A 21,806-nucleotide genomic window follows, 5' to 3' on the forward strand; every position below is an offset into this window, starting at 1 on the left:
AATTAAATAGTTAGAAGTCTGCTTTACTTTCCTCTTCTTTCAAACGCTTTCCTTTAGTATTCTAGAATGAAAGGCGCATTTGGAATACTTTTAGATGCATTTGGATTATGGAGTACTTTGATAACCCACCATGTACAACTGTATGTAGAATTTTATGAATTGACTACAATAATTAAAGGGAGAGAACTTGAGAGTAATATTTGGAGCAGAGTGGTTATTTGTTCAGTCTCAATGTAATATTCATATATATAATAATAAATTATTCTATAGTATGAATATTGCTTGGTTATGAATTATTTTGTATAATGTACATAATTCTAATATAATATTAATTTCATATGTATTAGAAAGATTCATAATAGAGCTTTAAAAGGTACAAAGGTACTAAAAGCATTAACTTTGTTGGTGTTCAATAGAGTCAGCAGATTAGAGAGTGAAGAAGAATTGAGACAAAATACTTATATTTAAGAAACATTTATAAAATATTGATGTTTCCTTGAGACAAGGTATAGCTAGATAAGAAATATCTCAAGAGTGTTTAAAGTATTTAATGTTTCCCGTGGAATTAGCAGAATGAAATCAGAATATAGGAAACTCCAATTTTACTTTTCGGAATACATCTGTAACATTTGGTGTAGTGTATAAGATTTTTATCACTACAAATGACTTCATTATTCTTTCCTGGAAAACTTTTCTCTGTAACTCTAGTTTAGGTCCTGTCACCTTACCATAAGTTTGCTAACTTGTTTGGTTTCTGCTCTTCCGTTGTTCATATTGTGGTTGAAGAGACTTGTTTATCCCAATAGAGATTTGTTCATGTATAGTCTTTCTTGATTTCTTCACATAAATCAAAGTTCTTTCACAAGCCTTCCTAAAAATTAGTTTGCATTTACCTTTGAAATACTCTAACGGGACACAAATTATCAAATGAGAACAATGCTTTTGACATACTATTAAGAGAAAAAGAAACATCAAAACTTAGCTGAAATCAAGACATTTGAATAGTAACTTATAGGTGCTAGATGTGAAAGAAGTGCTGACTTTTAAATTTGTTTTAAATAAAGAAGGAATAGCAATATCTTTCAATGAGATTATGCGAAACTATATTAACTACCTATTTTATTGCAGAAATCACAAAGTTTTAAATATTGTAAACAAGCTATTTCTTCTGCAGGCTGTAAATAAATGGAATCAGAGTGTGTATGTGTACAGGTGAAAGTTTCCCTTTTAAACCAAAGAGAGTGTAATCAGTGTTACTTAGTAAATAGGAAAGTTTCTTCTTATGGCCTAGTCAGGAAAGAAGCAACTACCAACACATTCTGCTAGCCTACAAATGAAAATTTAGTTGTTAAATATTTTTAAGATGCTATAAAGAACATATTTGCTGATTACAAAGTTAAATTTAATGTTGGGATCCATTGAATATATTTTATGAGCTCAAAAAAGCTTCTTATGTAAAATCCATTCGCACAAAAATGCTTCCATAAGCTATTATGCCATGTTGCTGCTTTGCTTTTGTGCCATCTTCGTAATTTAATGATGTGCAGAAATCTAACATAAGCTATAATGAAAACGTTACTTAGAAATGCATAGTAATTGTTTATGTGGTAAGTTAAAATTATGAATTACTAAAAATGAACTAATTAAATTTTAACACCTTGGTCTACAATGTACTGAGAACTTCATATATATTGTTATCTCAAAAATTTTCTTAGAGAAGAAAGGATATTCATGCCAATATCTTCAGATTTGCTCAAAACTAAATAGTTGGACTTTGGGTTTTTGTTTCTTACACTCTCTAAATCTGAATTGACATGCATTATAGTTCTGTAGTGTTGGTTTTTTTCCCTCTGCAATACATCACAGGCCAAGTGCTGTGGCTCAAACCTGTGATATGGCTACGCAGGAGGCTGAGACAGCAGGATCACTTGAGCCCAAGAGTCTGAGGCTGCAGTGAGCTGGGATTGTGCCGCTGCCCTTCAGTCTTTGTGACAGAGCAAGACCCCATCTCTTTAAAACCACAACAAAAAAATCCAAGCAGTAGCACTTCGGTTCAGTACTGATAGACAACTTCTAAAAACTAATTGTTTTTTCATTATTAGGGGATGATATAGATTAGTCTGGAGTTGATCTTTAGAAAACTCATAAACTATTTTTCCTCTCCCTTTTGATCTTTACAGTAATGTAGAAAGTCAGTCGAAATTTTTAATGTCTTTCCTTAAAAAAAGCAAGCTAGTCAATAACATTTCAACATGTGTTGGGGGTCCAGGGAAGCTGAAGACAATGCCTAAAATTAAATATGTGGGTCCTTTATAAATGTTACTAATTCCCTTATATGCTTATATCTATTATGAAAAGTTTTGTCATACCAATTAAGTTAATATTAATAAGAATCTTAAACCTAGATCTTAAAGATCCTTTCCTTAATATGTCAACATTTTTAGTTATGATGGATAATTTTAAAATACAGATGATAAACTACATCTTAATTTAGAGTCAATGTGAATTTTTTTTACAGGAAGTTAAGGATATTTCCCTTACGTGCTTTTTGTTAATATATTTTCCTGATTATTATTACTTCAAGATAATTGTTCTGTCAGTTCATTTTTGTTATTACAATTATTTTAGCACAGTAATTTATTATTCAACTTCAGTGTGTTTAATTATAATATAGTGGAAACAAGAAGGGACACCCATAAAATTTAATTCCAACCAATTTCTCCTTCACAAAATTTGGACTTTGCCGCAAATATTTATCAGTTAGGAACAGAGGCTGTGCAACAATCCATCAGTTTCAGAATTAACTAAACATGAGGTCCATTAGCTAGTGTCCCTGATAAAGTGTCATGTGAACTAGATTTCAAAGAGGAAAAACAACCAAGTCTAAAAATGTGACAAAAATATTATTTGACAAGAAAGTAATTATTTGTTTGTTTCGGTGGCATAAGTTTTACTTCTAGCTGGCTAAATAAGCTGTATTATAGCGGTATAGTACATCTGTTTGATGGAAATTTACTTCTTACTGGAAATTCAGATGAACACATAAAAATATACAGATAAGCAGGCCATAAATGTCTCAGGATCTTAAAAAAATTGAGTCACAAAAGGTGGTAGAAAAAAGAAAAATTAAAAAATCATTAATTAATTCATCAATAGCTCTATAAGAAAATGTATATGAAGAAAAAGATTCAAGTTCAGGAATTCAACCCTTGCTAGTGTAAACAGGACAAAATGAATATGTTAGATATATGCAAATTTCTATTGAAAAGTATGTAAAATTAGCTCCTTTATCCATTTTTTAAATTACGGTTACATAATACTTGCAGGGGAAATTTCTCTCTGTTATAATCTTTGGGATCTTAAGTCTCTCTGAAAGCATGCCATTTATGATGTATAGAGTTCAAAAATCTCACTCTTTTTTCTTGATGCAAGAGCTTGGTAGTAACTTTATATGCTGAATGTTCTTCTGCACCAGTTTGTGTATTCAAGTGATCTTTCTTCAATTTGGTCTATGTAGAGCTTGAGAGGCTACCTGCTTCAAATTTCCATATAGAAACACAAAAATAATGGGCAGGGAGGTAGCAATGTCAGAAAATCAGCAAGCTGAATTGAGGTAGTTTCCCCATTTTTCTGTGAAACCAGCTTCTTACTGATAGAGTTGCTTTCATGTAGATTACTGTTTGACAAAACAAGCATAAGTGCTCATAATCCACAGACCACATTTGTGTTTCTGAAGTTACCATAAACCATCTAAAAAGGATTCTTTTATTGCCAAATGTATTCTATGTATCGGGTGGGTTAAAAGCCTTGGAAGTGCTAATATTGCCATAGTGTGGTGTGAGAAAACTTAATTACCATTAACGCTTGTGATTCTCCTCCAACATAAAATCTGTAGACTTAAAAAATATTCATGCCAATTCACTAAAAAAGAATGAGACATAAAATATTTTGAGGTGATGTGAAGGTTATGATGCACTCTGGCTCAGCAGAAATTTTTTTGTCATGTATTTATAAACTATATACAGATTATTGGCCATTCTCTAAACTTAAGATAGTCATTTATAGATGGATAGTGTTTAGATTTTTGAAAAAGGAAACCCCGAGATAAAACACACTACAGGAGAAATTATAATTTGGGAGGTTCCTTTTAGCTTTGCCCTAACAGGGGATCTGTACTTGGACACTGCTATAAAGGATCTGCAGTAATGAGAGATCTAGAAAGTTTCTTTGAAAGAACTTCTTTATCTTTTCCGATTTCCCTCATATATAGAATAAGAAAAAAACACAATAAAAGTCTTATTATATCTTTATAAAATGAATATTCTCTTTGCAGCTTTTAGCAAATTGAGGGAATTTGAATTTCTAACATCAAAATGCAATGTACAAAGGAGGAAAAAATATGACTCACCCAGCCCCCAAATTTCATATTTATATCTCTGATTGAATCTGGTTTTAAAGGTAAGCATAGTGACTGCAGCTGCTTTATAGATAAGCAAATGGTAACATATATGTTAACCTGCTCAACATTAAGTTATGCATCTGATTTCAGCCAAAATAAACATGCCCATTCCATTTTTCTGGTTTACTTTGTCTGCAAACCTGTATGATTTTGTGCTTAGCTTATTCATCTAGGCAGATTGATTTCTTTTGCATGGCTCATTTGGGCCACAGAGGATTAGCAAAGTTTATGTATTGAAAAGAGAAAGAAAGAAAGGCGAGAAAAATAAAAAGACTGATTAATCATATAGTACATACATCAATACAATATCTTCTAAATCTCAATCAGTTGTTTATTGGTTGGCAAACAAGTTTCACTTTTACAACAAATATTAGTAATGAGGTCATCCAACTTTGAGACCATACAAAATGGATCATAAATTAAAAAAAAATTATATGTGCTGCTAATTTACCTTTTGTATTCCTACATTACTCAAAATCCTGTCAAATAAATAAATTTTCCAGTTAATAAACAGAAGCCTTTTTTAAAAAAAATCACTTCAAAATAATTTGACCTTCCAATGCTTACGAGGGAGTGAATTTCCTCTAAAAAGTGGTAGTGCGGGTGCCCACTTGGGGATCAGACTGAGCATTCAGCACTTTAATGCCTATGGAAAACCGTTTTTCACATGCAGAAGCCCCACTAGTTCTATAGACACCTTTTGACTTCTAGAATCATAGCTAGTGTCCTGGTGATGAACTGCTTGCCAAATATGCTTTGCATTACAACAGACGTGCCCTGTAAACATAAAAGTTTGTCCTGCTCTAATTTGCAAAAAACACTGTTGGAAATATTCTGACTGCATAAAGATATATAGTGAGGGAAGGAAGTCTAATTTTATTTATTTTATTTTTTTTGTAAAAAATAATTTGTTTGCATTACTAGAAAATGATTCTTATAAAGTGATAGTTCCATTTATTTATTTTTTGCCAGGCGAAATTTTAAAGGAATAAAAGGCAAAAAAGAAAAAAAGAAAATGAAGAAAGAGAAGAAAGGAAGGAAACTTTGCTCTCTTACTGGTAGACAAACTTGCAAGACCAGCACAAAAGAAAAAGAAAATTTCTTTTTTTTTTTTTTCTACTACATTAACAGGACTCAAATTCTGGAGGAACAGAAAGCAGACTATATGTGCAATGCTAGTATCTGTACATTACATAGAAATTGTTCAACTTTTTTTTCTGCCATTAGTTTTATCATCAGTTAATACAGCAAATCATAAAATATGCATTTAGCATATAATTCTAGAATTCCCCTCCATTTCATTATTAATTTTGTTGTTTTATTTTGTTTTCCACAGCTATTCCAGCTGTGGTGAATTCAGGTTGTGAGTGACCAAAAACCCTATGCGATACAGTTTTGCTTTGCTCTTATGTTTGTTTGTGCAGCACTCCAATCTAGATGCAGCATTGTTACTAATTTCAGACAATTGTTCTGGCCTTTTAAAAAGCAGGTCCTTGTAATTTTAGTAACACAGCATCAGAGATGTTAAAACATACACAACATAATTCAACAAGGCCACAATGAGTGCCATTTTCTTCATATCTTGTTCATTAACATAATGAAGTCTCCATCTGAAGGGGAAAGGACAAGAAAGGATGGGGTACAGGGGAATTTTAGCAGTTATCTTTCTCCCCTGGGCTGACCTAAAAATCCCATTAAAAAAAAAAAGTCTGAGAGTTTGTGTTTGTCTTTTGAGGACAGCATAAAGATTTAGGAGTACACACATTATTACCACTGCTTATATCAACTCAGAACAGTCAACAAGGTGTTAGCAGTTTTGTTGGTTTCAATTTCTGTGTCATCTTCTATAGACTAGTGACCAAATGAGCCGGTCCTTTTGAACTTCCCTCGGGAGGGGTCCCATCTTTGTTTGGAGGAACTATAAATCCATCACTGCTGCCGCGACCTAGCTGGTAGTAAGTATGCAGCTGATGGACGTGGTTTCTGGAGCCTAGGTTTGGCATGCTTTTGTAGTAAACATCTTCGGCATCACCACATTTGGCCGGTGGGGGTTCGGTCTGGGTGCTGGTGGTAACACTCTCTGTGGCGGCCACACCAGCCAGCGTCGGCATGCTGGTATAGAGAGAGTCTCTATGGGGTGACTGGAGATCTTCTGTGTGCTCGTTGGTTAGCAAAGGGAAAAAGCTCTCACTGTGGTCTTGGGGGATCCGCCTTCTGGTATAATGGTGTGGCTGGTGGTTCTCGGTGGAGTATACTCTTGGGGGCAGCAAAGGAGCATCAGATTCCTCATGAATGAGTTCCAGGCCCAAACTCTCCTCGTGGTTAAACGAGGTGGCATCATCCAGGACAATGGCATCATCTTCCCTTCCACTGCCAAGGTTATTCACCAGCTTGTTCATCAGATTCCTGTTCTGTTCACTGGAGCGCTCATGGTTGTTCAGGTAAGAAGGGATATAGTTGGAAGTGAGTTCCTTCAGAATCTTTTTCTCTAGGGCGGTCTCGTTATGATTATAGCCACGGTCTATGATTTGCACACAGTTGCTCAGGTATTCGCCGCTGGCAATGCTGTAACTATTGCCATGGTTACCATTCAGTGGTAGAGTATCCATGACACTTGTATCCCTGGCATTGTTCAGAAGCCCCTCTGAAAAAGATTACAAGATACTATGACATTTATATCCAACAAGCCATAGAACACACACACAAACACAGAAGCAAAAACATTCATCGACTATGAAATATGTATAAATTGCTAGCATTTACTTAAGTATAAAATGTTTGGAAGGAAACAGAAAATACTATTAAATCTATATATGTGTATAATTGGACCAGTGATTGAAACCATATAAATGGGAAAATCATATTTAAAGTAGATCTTTAAAAGAATTTTTAAAAACCTATAAATTATCAATTTGCAATTGCCACACAAACATTGGCTGACATTATTTGAAGTATATTTGGTTATAACTTGGACAAAATAACATAAAATTTTGGTGTAGTCATTCATAGCTTTCAATTTATACACATCAAAGTCAGTTAAATACTCCATTATCTTTAATTTTACAAATTGTCTTAGCATCAAAATAGGTATAATATTAACATAATTCATGTGTGGTACTTTGAATATACTGGTCAAAAGTAAAAGCGACAAGCAGTGTCTAATAAATTGATATTTAATTTTGTAAGATTAAAAATAATCCCTTCATACAAAACCACAAAAGGATTATGTTAAATTTCTCAGAATAATGAGGTCATGAAATAATGTTTAGTCAGATAAATGGCACATCAAAAGAATTTACACCAAGGAATTTTCGAAACAAAAGTATTTGGATTTACTTTCTAATTTTTTTTTCTGCTATAAGCATTTTGGCTGTTATTATATACTATCCCATCAGAGATTTTTTTAGGGTCATTAGGTAATACTACAAAAGAATGTGTAAAGACACAGGTATCTGGTGCCTAAAAACATTGTGTCAGTATTAATGTTACCATTATATAATGAGTGATGGATTTGTGTGCATGTTAAAGTTTGGGTTTAAAAAGGATAAACATTTTATTCTGGTAAGAAACAGCTGCAGTGAAATAAATCTGACCACATATTTCTTCAAGGTTTTTGCATTCCATTGAATGAACAGAAAAACAAGAATCTATAATAGCTTCATAAATCACTTCAAATGCAACCACAAAATGAAAAAACACATTTAACCAATATTGGTAAATAAGAAAGGGTGTTTATTTACAGAAATATTAATTGGAGAATTCTATTAAACTTCTTAATATATTGCTAACTTGTGAAAATATAGCATTCATTCTATATCTGTGATGCAATTATTTATCAAAACTCAACTAGTTCATTACTAGTTTAAATTATGTGATTCAAATATGCCAATTTTTATTTGGACTCCTGTTGCATACTGTGTATTCAAGTAAGACAGTTTTCAAAATTAGCAATGCATAAATTGTATTAATAAGCAGCCATCACAGACATAGGGTGAAGCGATTTATTTTCATTTTATATCTTGTAGACAAATCCACAATGTTAGGAAAAAATAAAAGTAAATGCTTCTTAAAGGGCTGTATGTGATGGGTGATAGCTTTTGCAGAAGCTGCTATGATATGCTTGATGGCTATGGTTGGATGGCTGATGCATTGAAACACGTGTTTATTATTTCGGTTTGTCAATGCATTAGGTACGGGCTGAAAACAGCCATAGTAAAATAAAGTGGATATGTTGCACGTGACACATTTTTATGATGGAATGTACTAATAAAAATTAAAAGTTTATGAATTACTTAGCAAAAATAAATGCTTAATTTAAAAACAATTTAACTCACACAAACATTACATGAAACTTAACAACTATGTTGATTATGTGACAATAAAAGAATCAGACAACAAAAGCGTCTAATCTCTATTAACATATATTTATATAAGTTGATTCATAGGCTTTTTAGTTTTTAAATTGTGAGATGAACTGTTTTTAATAACTACATCATCTATATGTGATGCAATAAAAGTGAACTAAAAAAAATTACATTTGATATGCAATGTTTAGCTTTACTCCCATACTTGTCTCTCTGTAGGGCTCTAAACGACAGCATGAAGAAAAGGAAAGAAAAAACAACAAGTAAGCTTACAGCGACAGTAGAAGAAACATGAGTAAAAAGCAAATTGATGATATGCAGAAAAAAGAGTCAAAGGAAATAATTTCCACTGCCCCAAAATTCATGAGTCTGGGTTACATGATTTACCGTAATTAAAAATACTGAAATGTTAGTCAGAAAGTAAGAAATCCCCCTTAACACATGCTAATATAATGAGTCTTTAATAAGCGTTTCCACCATTTGTAAATTTCAAACAAATACACACTTAAGATCATCGCATAAACCAAGGAGAGTAAAAATTTGAGGGCAGACCATGACTATTTTCACCAATATATTTCAATGTCACATATGTGTGTGTATGTTAGAGTATACGTGCTTCAAGGAATGTTATTTAATTTTAAATTTTTTCAGTAAAAGTATAAATAAAATCTGAATCTTTTATACAGAGAGAAACCAGAATTGAAGACTTTCATAATTGTGTTCATTTTTTCCCGCCTTATGTATCTTCTCTTTTCCTGCACAAAAGTTATTTCTCTATTATACATATATGAATTTTTTGATCAGTTTTAAATAAAAACTGAGCAATATTGTCATTTTTGGAGCTCATATTCAAAGGTTGTGTAACTATGGAGGAAAAAAAGGTTAAATTTATTTATTATTCTGAATACAGAAAATGTGAGAGGGGAAAAACGCAACCAACAATATTAGGTTTTCTTCTGGATTGTTGCACAATTGTATGCAATCAAACATTTTGAGAGTTGATCCTTTAAAAACAATCCTATCAAAATTATTTTTTTAAGGAAAAAAACCTCTTATTTTAGCCTGGTTAACAGAGTTGTTCTTGCTGATTTTGTCTACAAAAAGAGTAAAGTATCATAAAATAAAAACCAGCAAATTCACTGGGCCAGATCATTTCAAAGGGTTCTATCTTACCATAATTTAATGACAGTTTAAAGAGACAGTTTTGGTTCTTTAAAGGTTGATTTGCTTCTCAGCAGAAAGATCAACAACATTTCAAAATGCAGAGGAAATCTCTTTTAAAGTTTCAAAAGAACTTTAAAGTAAGAATTTGAAAGGAAGGGCCAAGCCAGTATATCGAGAGATGTAAATGCTTGCAGGCTCATTATGGCTCATTCCTTAAATGAAAGCATTTTAGAACTGGAAAGCACATGAGAGATCATTGAAATTCAATTCCCACTTTTCAGAGAAGAGGAGACTGCAGCCCAGAGGGGCTGAGCCTTTATCTAACACCACCCTGCTAATATGGCAGAACTGGGATCAGAAAAAAGTCTTCCAGACTTCTTCCAATTCTGTCTGCTGCAATCTCTTTCACTTCACATCTGCCTTAGGCTTTGAAAACTATCACAGAAAATCTATTTATATACATTCTAAAATGATCTTGTATTCTTACCAACTATAATATATTCTTCACTATATTCTGTTCTAGGACTATGTTTCTTTAAAGTTTTAGAATTGAATTAAATTACTTTAAAATGTAAATTATTTTAGTAAAATCATGACTTCCTCTCTAAATTATGTTTTGTTGACAGGTTTTTGTATAATGTGATTTATCTTTACAAAAATTAAATTCCTAATACTGACAAGAAGATAATGGTCCAGAAGTACTCTGCATGAAATTTAAAATATTTCCAGATAGACTCCAAATTCAGTGTAATAAAAGTATATTATTCATCTTCATTCCTAATTCTGTATGCCTCAGTAACACAATAAACACATCTTTACATATTTTAAATAAGTGGTGTTACAACCAAGAATAGGTACTTTAAAAAAGAATGCTTCTATGCTTGGATAGCATTGGTGCAACTGAACCAGAGGACCCACAGAATAGAACCAAGTGGTAATTCAACATAAACCACTCCAGTACATACCGAGCCACCTATATTTCATGTAAGATTTCACCTTGCCAGTAAGAATATAAGTGCATTCATCTGAAAGCATAAGATTAGTAGCAATATGACAATCACCAAGATTTATTTTTGGTCAGTGGTAAAAAAGAATTATTTTAAGCACTACCATAGTTTCTTAACATCTTAAAAAATATCAAAACATTAAATAGTGTACAATTCAACTTCTGACTCTGGAAAACATTAATAAAGTTATTTACTTTGGTTTTTTAAAAAAGTCAGTAAAAGTTATTGAATTTACTGGAATAAAAGACAAATACATTCAGAAGAATCCTTTGTGTATTTATTGATAATCCAAGTAGCAATAACCAGTCATAGATCCCAAGAATAAAAATTTGTATCAATACAGTATTATTTAAAATTCTTACATTGTGAGAACTGCAGTTTGATAGTTTTTATAGAAGTATTCCATCCTTGGGAAAATCTCATACTTTAAGATACCAGTAAAAATAAAGTAAGACAAGAAGGCAGATATTGAATTAGGAAAAACATACAGATTAATCAGTTTTACCTTTTCATTATATAAGAAGTTAGAAATTATATCTGAATTAGCAAAAAAGCTAAACAAAATGTGGTCCAAATTTATTATTTGTTTTAAAATAAATACCTATGACTCTTCTATGTACTGAATAGAGTAGAATACATTTAATTTCCAGATAGGGTGAAAATCTTCATTTAACATCATTCAAAATTTACTAATATGTCAGCACATGTTAATATGTTTATAATGACACAATTACCTGTCACTTGTCCTAAGGAAAACAAAGAAAAAAGCAAAATAAAACAAGCCTTTATAGGGTTTACTTAATTGTTCTGCCAAAGCACATCTGATGAATTGTGTAATGTACAATTCATTGAGTGCTACAATGAAATAGGGACATTGAGATATAAAGAGACACTTTAGGTGGAGTAACCAAGAAGAAAGACCCAGATACTGTCTCATATTGATGGTTCTGATTCATTACAGAAATGGAAGACTAAAGGAAGACAGGTTAGCTGTTTCCAAGTATTTAAAGGATTGCCACAGACAACAGAAGAATGCTTTGCTCTTCTTTGCTCTAAAGGCCAGAGAAAAATTTCAGCTTAGTGGAAGAAAAAAAAATATACATAACAAATGGAGTGTTTCAACAATAGAATATATGAGATTCTGAGGTGGGATGGGCCCCATTATAGGAAATACTTAAGCACAAGCTGACAGAATGTCAGCAATGATGTAAAGAGAATTCAATGAGCTCTATGCCGTCAAATTCTAAAGACATGTATCCCTTAAGAAATTTTAAATTCAAAGTGAGCTGAATTATTTCATTGTATCGACAAACGACTTGCCTATATTCCTGTAGTCACTTTTGATTATTGACTTTGGTGTTTCTGAAATAATGTAAAATCATCCTTCGCATCTGGCAAGATGCCTCCTGGGGAAGCTAGGATGGTTTTAGACACACAATGGCCTTGTTTTAACAAATATATCCTTTTCTGCAATGGCACATTCTCAGTAAGTTGCACACATTCACACCACTAATCTTTCACCTGTGACCAAGAAAGAAAAAAAAAACAACCAAAGATTTCCACAGAAGATAGTAGAAATTTTATTAAAAATTGCCTAGAAAATTTAAATACTGCCAATCACATTCAACTTGAAAGAATCATGGAAGTCTCTTTGTAATTGTGAATTTTCTTTCAAATATAATTTTAAGTAAGTGGATCACTGACTAGGACTTTTATAAAACTTTTATTTGAATAATTTTCTCTTGTGGTTTCTTTACATATGATGTATTTTAAGCTTTCTGTGTTCCTAACACATTTTTATACTCGGGAAAGGTAAAACCATGTCCGAATGCTTACATTGTAAGTGGTTTTAAAGAGATCTATGGTGGTTTTTTTTTTTTCTGAGATACAATTAATTTTTGGATCATTTTCAAGCTGGAGGATGTACAGAGGAACCATACTCAAAAGCCTTGTTTTTAACATGTAGCCACAGAAGAAAAAGCAATTTTATGACATGCCTGAGGCAGCTCTTACTGGCAATGGCAGAGCTAAGGCGGAACCCAAGCTGCTACTGCCCAGTACACTGTCTTTATCCTCCACTGCTTAGTTCAATGTAATTCTCCCCAGAGTTGATTGAAATGCTTTCATCAGTACTAATGGTTTGTGCTCAGAGTGTACTTTATGGTATAACAAAGTAAGATTTGTTTTCTTGATCTTGTAATATTAAGACTATTGAATCAAGTCTTCTTTTATATTACTTACCTTAAGAAAATATCTTATTTCTCAAAATAAATACATAGATATTTAATATAAAAATAAATGAACAACAAGTACTGACAAACCACAATACATTTTATAACGTTATGGAGAAACAAACATATATTGATGAATCAGGCATTTGTTTATCAGAAGGAATCCATTTTTTACTAAGGAAAACCTAAGGAAAGTGGAAAATAAAAGCACCAAGAGAGGTGGAATGCGAAAGGAGTCTGCATGTCTGCTTCCAAAACAAAGAAAGGCAGGAGAAAGAAAAATAGAATTTGCCCATAAAAGCTACATAAAATGGGACTCTCACTTGAAAAAATTAAGATAAACTCCAGCACACCTTGTGCGTTGTACATGCTGACAGAAGGGTTGTTACAGACCGCCGGTTCCCCAAGCAATGTATTATAGGGATTGTTAGTACCATGCGGACGAAGCAGAGCATTGCTTATAAGATGATTAGCCATGGCTCCTGGAGCAGCCCCATAGAAAGACAGAGAAAAAAAAAAAAGGTCAATCAGGCAAATGTGTTTGAAAAAAAGAAAGGAAACATTTAGAATGACAACAATTGATACAGTCCTGATTACAGGCAGGCAGCTAACTAGACTAAAAAAATATGCCACTTAGAGCACACATTTCCAACAATGCACATATCTGAGTCAATGGGAAAGAAAGAAAATGATTTACAATGTTGATTAAGCTACATTTAAGGTTTTATCTTTCCCAAGGTGTATGCAAGAATATATTCCCATGCTTGCTAAAAATTAAAATTAAAGTGAAAAAAAGCAAAATCTAATCATTCATACAAACAAAACACAAAACACAAAACAAAAGCCAAAAAAAAGTTTAAAACACACACAAAAAAGCAAAAATTAAACAAAACATTCCCTCATTCACAGAAACCATTGGGTTGTTTCCAATGAAAGTAAAAAAGGATAAAAGGCAACATTTATGATAAAACACTCATTTGGAGAGCGGTTGTTGACACAACAGAATTTGATATTTCTGAAATTCTATGAAGAGGAATCATTTAAGATGAAATAAAATAAAATATAATCACTCATTAGTACACCATGGTAAGCATACTAATTTGGTGATCTTACAAATCTGATAAAAAACATATAGATGCTATTTTTAAATATTTTAAATAAATTATTAACTTTATGATGTCAAGCAATATACACATATATAATTCCATTTTCCGTTTTCCATTTTCCAACTGGTTGTTTGGAATTTGACATAGCAATGAAACAATGTTAAATTCTTTCACCCTTTTGTGAATACTTTTTGTTCTTAGTTTCTAACACCGTCAGTATGAGTTGCAACTTTCCATCCTCCAAAGCCATTTAACCAAGAAGCAAAGATCAGAGGAGAAGTTTTATTAATATACTTAGGACATTTATGAAAATAATAGACAGAATTGTGTATTTGTGTTAGATGAATAAAGAAAGAAAAAGTCGCAAAGGAAAGCAAAATACAAATTGCATGAGAATAGTCATGTTGAACTGACAGGTATATGTTCATTTAAATATATGTATTAGAGGATGAAAACACAAGCTATAGGCTGAGAGACAGATTTGTAAAACAAATTCACAAATATTTGTAATCCAAAAAAGAACTAGTATCGAGCAGGCAAAAAGAAGTCTCAAAAGTCAACATTAAAAAAACTAATAGCAACAACAAACTCTTCAATTAGAAAATGGTTCAAAAGCATAAACAGATATTTCATGGAAGAGGATATACAAGTGGCAAATAATATTATGAAACAAATTGTTATTGGCCTTAGAGAAATACAGGTTAAAACCCCAATGAGACATTACTACATATCTAAAATAAAAATGGTGAAAAACATTAAACGATGGCAAGAATGCAGAGAAATGATTATTCATACATCATTGGTAGGAATGTAAAATAGCACAGCCGCTCTGGAAAACAGTTTGGCAGTTTCTTATAAAACTACTTGTGCAATTACTATGACACCCAGCAACTGCATTATTGAACATTTATCCCAGAGAAATGGAAATTTACATTCACACAAAAACCTGTACATGAATGCTCATTGCAACTTTATTTGTAGTAGCTCCAAACTGGAAACAACCCATATTTCCTTCAACTGGTGAGTGGTCAATCTGTAGTATTCCCATACCATGAAGTACTAGTCAACAAACAAAAGGAACAAACTACTGATACACATAAAAACTTGGATAAATCTTTAGAGAATTATACTGAATAAGAAAAGTCAATCCCAAAAGTTTACATACTGTGTAATTCCATTTATATGTGTAATGTTCTTGAAATGACAAAATAATAGAAATGGAGAACAGATAAGTGGTTGCCAGGGGTGAAAGATGGAGGATGGAGGTAAGTGAGTATTGTCATGAAAGGACAACATGACGCATCCTTGTGGTGATAAAATTATCTACTCTGTATCTTCACTATGATGGTGTAAACATGAACTTACTTTGTGGGCAAAATTGCATAGAACTAAACACATACATACAAATACAATTAACTACAGGTTAAACTAAAGAAATCTGAACAAGAGTGGTGGATTGTATCAATATTAATATTCTGGTGTGATATTGCAGTATAGTTTCACAAGATATGAGGGAAACTGGATAAGTGATACAATATTTCTCGGTATTATTTCCTACAACAGCATGTGAATCTACAATTATCTCAAAACGAAAAGTAATCTAGGCAGGGCACAGTGGCTCACACTTGTAATCTCAGCGCTTTAGCAATCCATATTAAATTAATGAAACAAAAAAATGCCACTCCTAAAAAATGTTAAAAATGAGAAGGGAAGTGTGGGTAATAGTATTTTCAATCCTTTCTAAATTATAACTCTTTGTCAGAGTAAATTATCAGTCAACTAACAAATGTCTTAACCTCAACATTGAAAAAATGAACACCTCTTGATTTAAAGGACATTATCACTTGTCAGATCTCTAGAGTTGGAAGGCAGCAGTTCATTCAGGAAATAACTCATGTGATTGCATCCTGTATTTCCTGCAAAGAATTAGCATAGAACTGTCACAGAATTTTTCACTTTCTAAGTGTTCAATATTTGCTTTCTGAAGATATAAAACATATACATCTAAATGTTCTTACATAGTGCAATGGCAGATTTTCAATCTATTGTGTAATGGGCCTATAAGGGTATTATTTTCCATTAATGAATTAAATATATGGTATTTTATGAGAAAAAAAGAGTTCATCATGGTGCCTTTTGGAAAAAAAAATGAAAAATTGTACATCTTAAACATTTATATTGTTGATGTTCTACAAATTTAAGATTAATAAGAGGATTTAGTCTGCATAGCATATTAGAAAACCAAATTATCTGTAAATTGTACTTCCCATCTTATATTTATTATTCTAGATCTTTTTCAAGTAAAAAAGTAAAATTAGTTTTTTAATACAAATAATTTCTAAAATCACTCTAAATAAGCATTTAAATAGAAAATGAAAGGTATAAGTTAAAATGAACTAGTGTAAAAATCTTAAAAAACATATTTGCCCAAATTCTTTACACTCCCTCAAAGATTAAAAAAAGGGCAAAATGTTTACGGCTAAGGCTTACAGCTGCATCTCTCCGTATTTCCCTTCATTGCTATACATTATCTAATTTGAACTAATTGGAAAACAAATAATAAGGTAAGGAGATTGCACGCCACTCTTCTTCCTTGCTTCATATAGCTTCAAAAGTAAAATATTTCTTTGTCTTAAATACATATTTTTTTTTCTATATTGATCTAAAAGAAGATAATTTGAAAAAAAGAAAAATGCACTTTTGAATAAGGAATAGTTAACTGGGGAGAATCAAACGCAAGGAAGAAGCAGATGACTCAACTTTTTGGTTTCTGTGTTTATCATTCAGTTTATTGAAAAGCCAAGAATACAAGAACAAAAAAGGATTAATCATACAAAAAAAGAGGAGTTTCATATTGGAATTCTAATGAAACTATCAAAGATTTTAAAAATAATCTATGTGGTTATATCTATCCTGGCATAAGTTTCCTTTTCAGTTTTTGTGTAAGTGTTTTCTAATTTTTAATGTATTTTAAAAGTACTTTGATCAGTGAAACTATTAATCTGAGAAGACAGTTAGTTCTAAAGTTCATTTTATTTTTCCATCATTTCTGCAAAGCTGGAAAATCCAGCAACAACGGCAGAAATACTATATAGTTAAGTGTATGACACAATGGTGGCTACATGGAACAATATTTAGTCTCAGCCATGTGGCTTTGGTAGGTTGCTTCTTCACATCTCAATGCAATCCAGAATCAGTTATTGATCTGTAGCTATAATGAGTGTCATGCAGTCATAACTGGAGATCTATTTGCTGGTTACACTGAAACCATATAAACACTTATAAAAATAATATAAAACTCTTAAGGAAAATACATGTCCCTCTTCACTGTTGTTATTAAGGACCTTTTCCTGACAAAAGAAACTAATCGCTACTTAAAAATCACTTGCTTCTTTACTGTCTAGCACTCACTTTCATGCCTCATGCACCATTTGAAATCAATGTAATTATTGTTTCTGAAATTAACTCTACAAATGGAAGGTTATAATTCAAATGAGGTCTTCAGCAACAGAAACAAAAAAGAAAGAAATGGAATTTGATGATTAGTGTTTTGCAAAGTGTATAAAACACAGACCAGCTCTGTGGGTTTGTTAGTATGAAAGAGTAAGGGATATGTCTGAGTAATCAAACAATTATCCCTCATTTGAACCACCTAATGTAAGAATTAAATACTTTTCCATGACTATTCAGGACTTGGAGTGACCTCAGGAGGACATACTTCCTATCGCTCTACCAAACAAGTACAATTTTCCTAGAAGGTACTATCTCATAGTTCCTACAGTCCACATTCACTAAGTAGAATGGCAGCACTGACTGTGCTGAAAACAAAACCTAGCTTGCTGCCAGTGCCTAGATCTTTTAACTAAAATCTTGCACAGAAGCTGTCTTCCTCCCCCTTTTATGTGCAAAGTTACTTTTGTCTTTTCTCTGTAGCTGCACTGCATTTCTCTTGCCTTAGCTGAAGTCTATTCTGTTTGCTTTTGGCTGTCTCCCCAGGTGACTTAAGTCACTTTTAATTCTAATACTGTCTTCCAGGATTCTGTCTGCCCTGTCTCTTCCTCTTCCTTCCAACCAGCTTCTGATTTGTAAACTTCCCTTCTAATAGCTGCGAAATTGTTGAAGACTTCCAAGAAGTTCAGTGTTTACAGACCATCTGTCACTGTTTTTCAGCTGAAAAGTTGGGCTTACCGGTTAGTCAGTTTGAAGACATACATACGATGGTGAATTTTGGGGGCTCAGGGAGGACGAGATAGTTACAATGTTACATATGTGAAAAGAATGTTCATGTGCTAATTTTTCCTGGAAGGGAGGCATCATGAAAAAGAAATACACAGGGGTTTTCACTGCTCTACACCAAGTGTCTAAATAGTCCCTAGAACTCAAAAAATATTTGTTTAAGTAATGAAAAATGTATGTGAAATTGATGGCATCTTGAAAACATAACATTAAATCAAAGTTATTTTATCCATTATGAGTAGTCTTATAATTTTAGTAAATTTTTTAAGAGTGTCAATTGTCCAGCTCCTAATGTAATTTATTTCCTTCTAATCCTGTACCAGGTACTCTACTATCTAAACTTTAAAAGCAGAAATAAACAATCAATCATATATTATTTGGAAATACAAAAGGCTACCTGAATACTAACTGCGGATAACAACAGAAAACAAAACAAAACAAAAAACAACTCACTACTTGCCATAACTCAAAGTAAAAAGCTCAAATTGGGGTTAAAAATAAAGTGGTTATGTGAAAATGACAGCTCCTTAATTATTTAACTCACAAACTCCTGGCTATGGTCTAGTCATGCTTGCTTATTTGCTGTCAGAAACAAGAATTAGACCTTTAATAAAGCCATGGAAAATTATTTAAGATTGAATTACAACATATGTGTATCAAGCATGGCATAGTGTCTCACGCCTGTAATCCCAGCACTTTGGGAGGCTGAGGTGGGTGGATTACTTGAGATCAGGAGCTCGATATCAGCCTGGCCAGCATGGTGAAATCCTGTCTCTACTAAAAATACAAAAAAATTGGCCAGGCGTGGCTGAGCGTGCCTGTAGTACCAGCTACTCAGGAGGCTGAGGCAGGAGGATCACCTGAGCCTGGCAGGCAGAGGTTGCAGTTAGCTGAGATCACACCACTGCATTCCAGCCTGGGCAACAGAGCAAGACCCTGTCTCAATAAATGAATAAATAATAAAGAAAAACAATATATATGAATCATTACCATGGTTGTCAATAAAAGGCCAAGCACAAAATTTTTATTTCTGATGAAAGTGAGATACAAAGCAAAACCGATTTTCGTATTCCATATTGAAAAAATTGGAGAAGTTTCTTTACCACATATTTAGAAGAAAGTCAGATCCTAAAGCCACTGAAATAGATTCAGTTAAAATCATAGTCATTTTAAGAAGGGTTCTCTTCTTTTTTACTTTATTTATACCTGAAGATCTAGACTGATATAAAAATTGTGAATGAGTGAATTTTGAATGAAATAATGAGTCACACTCTTCTCTAATGTATAGTTTTAACACAAAACTGTGATATTTCTTTTCTTATGAAAATATAATAGGTGTTTTGACATTGGGAGGCCCTGAATGACAGCACTGTCTGGGCTGGTTCAGTGTAATATATGTAACTGAGGACTGGAAATCTAAGGCTGAATGATGTGCTTTGAAACTGTAAAGTAAAAAACAGATCTGAAAAAGGATGACAGTTGGATCTCACTTGAATCTATCATTCAGAAACATAATTCAAACAACGCTTCTTCTTGACAGCAGGCTAACAAAAGTATACTGAAAAGATCTTAAAATAACTTGAATTGCCACTCTACTCTGCCCTCAGACTTTATTTTTTTTAATGCACTTACATTCTTGTTTGATCATATTGAATGGCCAAAGTTTTAGAATTCAAAACCATGGTGATCTAATGAACTAACTGAATACAACCATTCATCAATAGTCATATAGCAATATGCTTCAATTTTCAAATTCTTATTTCATAAATATTTAAGATGGCAAATGTCCTGTTTGCTTTATCCTAATAAAATAGTTTTACTCTGATGGTTCTTCATTCTCTAATATCCTCCAGTCCGGTCCTTCATGTTTCTCTCTCCTTTGTCTTGACATACATTTCTTATGAAGTCATTTCTAATATATACATTCACGTATATAAATTAGAGTTTTGCATAAAACAGAGTTACTATTGAGTGATGTCTCTCTATTTTTGTTTTCAGACCTTAATTTTGGCCCACAGTGGAGACTTCATTTTTTAACAGGTAAAAACAGTCTTTCTAATGGTTGTATCTTCCATGGCATTAGACCACTAACTTCAGTGTAAAGCAAGGGATCTTTCACAGGGAGATGAGATCTATGAAGTTGGGAAATCCTTAACACTGCATGTAAAATGATTTAGGTATATGTTTGTACGCTAAATTGTGCACATTCACGTCTGCACTGCCTTCTGATGAAAGATTCCAATGGCTTTTATTTTCTTTACAAAGAATTAAAAAACTGGTATGAAGGAATAAGAGGTAAGTTTCTTTCCTTAGTGAGTAAAATATAATATAAACAATAAAACTGAAAAAAGTACATTAGAAGTACTCCAAATATATATTACATTTATATCACCTAATTGACCGTAAGATTGCATTATGGAGAAAGGTTATAACTCAGAATTTATAACTGAATAAGATTTTTAACATCATCTAATCTACCACCATTATTTAATACATAAAGAATCACAGGCTGAGGTATTTATAATTTATTCAGGGTCACACATGACCTCTGGTAGTTTTATTTAAATATATTTAAATCTGTGATTTTCAAAATTTTTTTAAGATCCTCTTCCTCAAAAAATGTTTCAACATAATTTTATTAGGAGCATTGTAGGAGTTCATTAATCTTTCCATATACTTTTTGATAATATTCAATTACTTTATTTTCATATTCTTGTATTATATTATATAAAATAAATGAATAAAAAAGAAAGTAAATAGACAAAAGAGGCTTCCAGAATTACAGAGAAGAGATTCAATAGGCATTGTCTATTTTAAGTATTTTGTTTCCTATTTTTAGCTTTTTGGTGTAGCAAAACAATATCAACACACATAAACAATCTACAGAAAGTACAAACAATGATCAGTTCAACTTTGTCAGGCTACTTTATAAAACAGGAATAACTATATAAATCAATACCAAGTCACTTATTAAAAAAAACAACGAATAGAATCTACATGACACCTTTCAAAGTTACATAAGTTTTAAAATCACAGAAACCATAATTTTAGATTTTAATGTTTTAATTTGAACAATGAAATTACAGAGTCAAAAAAGAAATATTTTACTGAACGCTAAGAACTCTTTCATCATTTTTTTTCTAAAGTCATAAATTGAAGAGCTGACATCTTGATTTATCACACTGTGCACTTTTAATAGCCAACAAGTTTGCTATTAAATTTTAATCAACCTGCCTATT

The 21,806-nt window shown here is 32.3% G+C and overlaps 1 protein-coding gene and 1 long non-coding RNA gene across 55 annotated transcripts in view; one reads left to right on the plus strand and one right to left on the minus strand.

The window, feature by feature from the left end:
• Nucleotides 1-5,518, plus strand: part of LOC104006099 (uncharacterized) — a 94,595-nt gene extending 89,077 nt beyond the window's left edge. For all 5 annotated transcript variants that reach the window (XR_010156599.1, XR_008547542.1, XR_008547545.1 and 2 more), the window contains 2 exons: nucleotides 4,334-4,458; nucleotides 5,432-5,518. This is a non-coding gene — a long non-coding RNA (uncharacterized LOC104006099). The remainder of the gene's footprint in view (nucleotides 1-4,333; nucleotides 4,459-5,431) is intronic.
• Nucleotides 4,770-21,806, minus strand: part of ADGRL3 (adhesion G protein-coupled receptor L3) — an 861,998-nt gene continuing 844,961 nt past the window's right edge. For 17 of the 50 annotated variants that reach the window (XM_054683087.1, XM_054683085.1, XM_054683082.1 and 14 more), the window contains one exon: nucleotides 4,770-7,103. In XM_054683087.1, coding sequence (XP_054539062.1) covers nucleotides 6,304-7,103 — 800 coding nt within the window. In that variant the 3' untranslated portion in view covers nucleotides 4,770-6,303. Of the gene's footprint in view, nucleotides 7,104-8,994; nucleotides 9,047-13,578; nucleotides 13,708-21,806 lie in introns of all 50 variants that reach the window. The other 33 variants (XM_054683080.1, XM_054683067.1, XM_063809609.1 and 30 more) reach the window with 7 other exon arrangements.

The sequence above is a fragment of the Pan troglodytes genome, chromosome 3, assembly GCF_028858775.2.
Source record: "Pan troglodytes isolate AG18354 chromosome 3, NHGRI_mPanTro3-v2.0_pri, whole genome shotgun sequence".
Lineage (NCBI taxonomy): Eukaryota > Metazoa > Chordata > Mammalia > Primates > Hominidae > Pan > Pan troglodytes.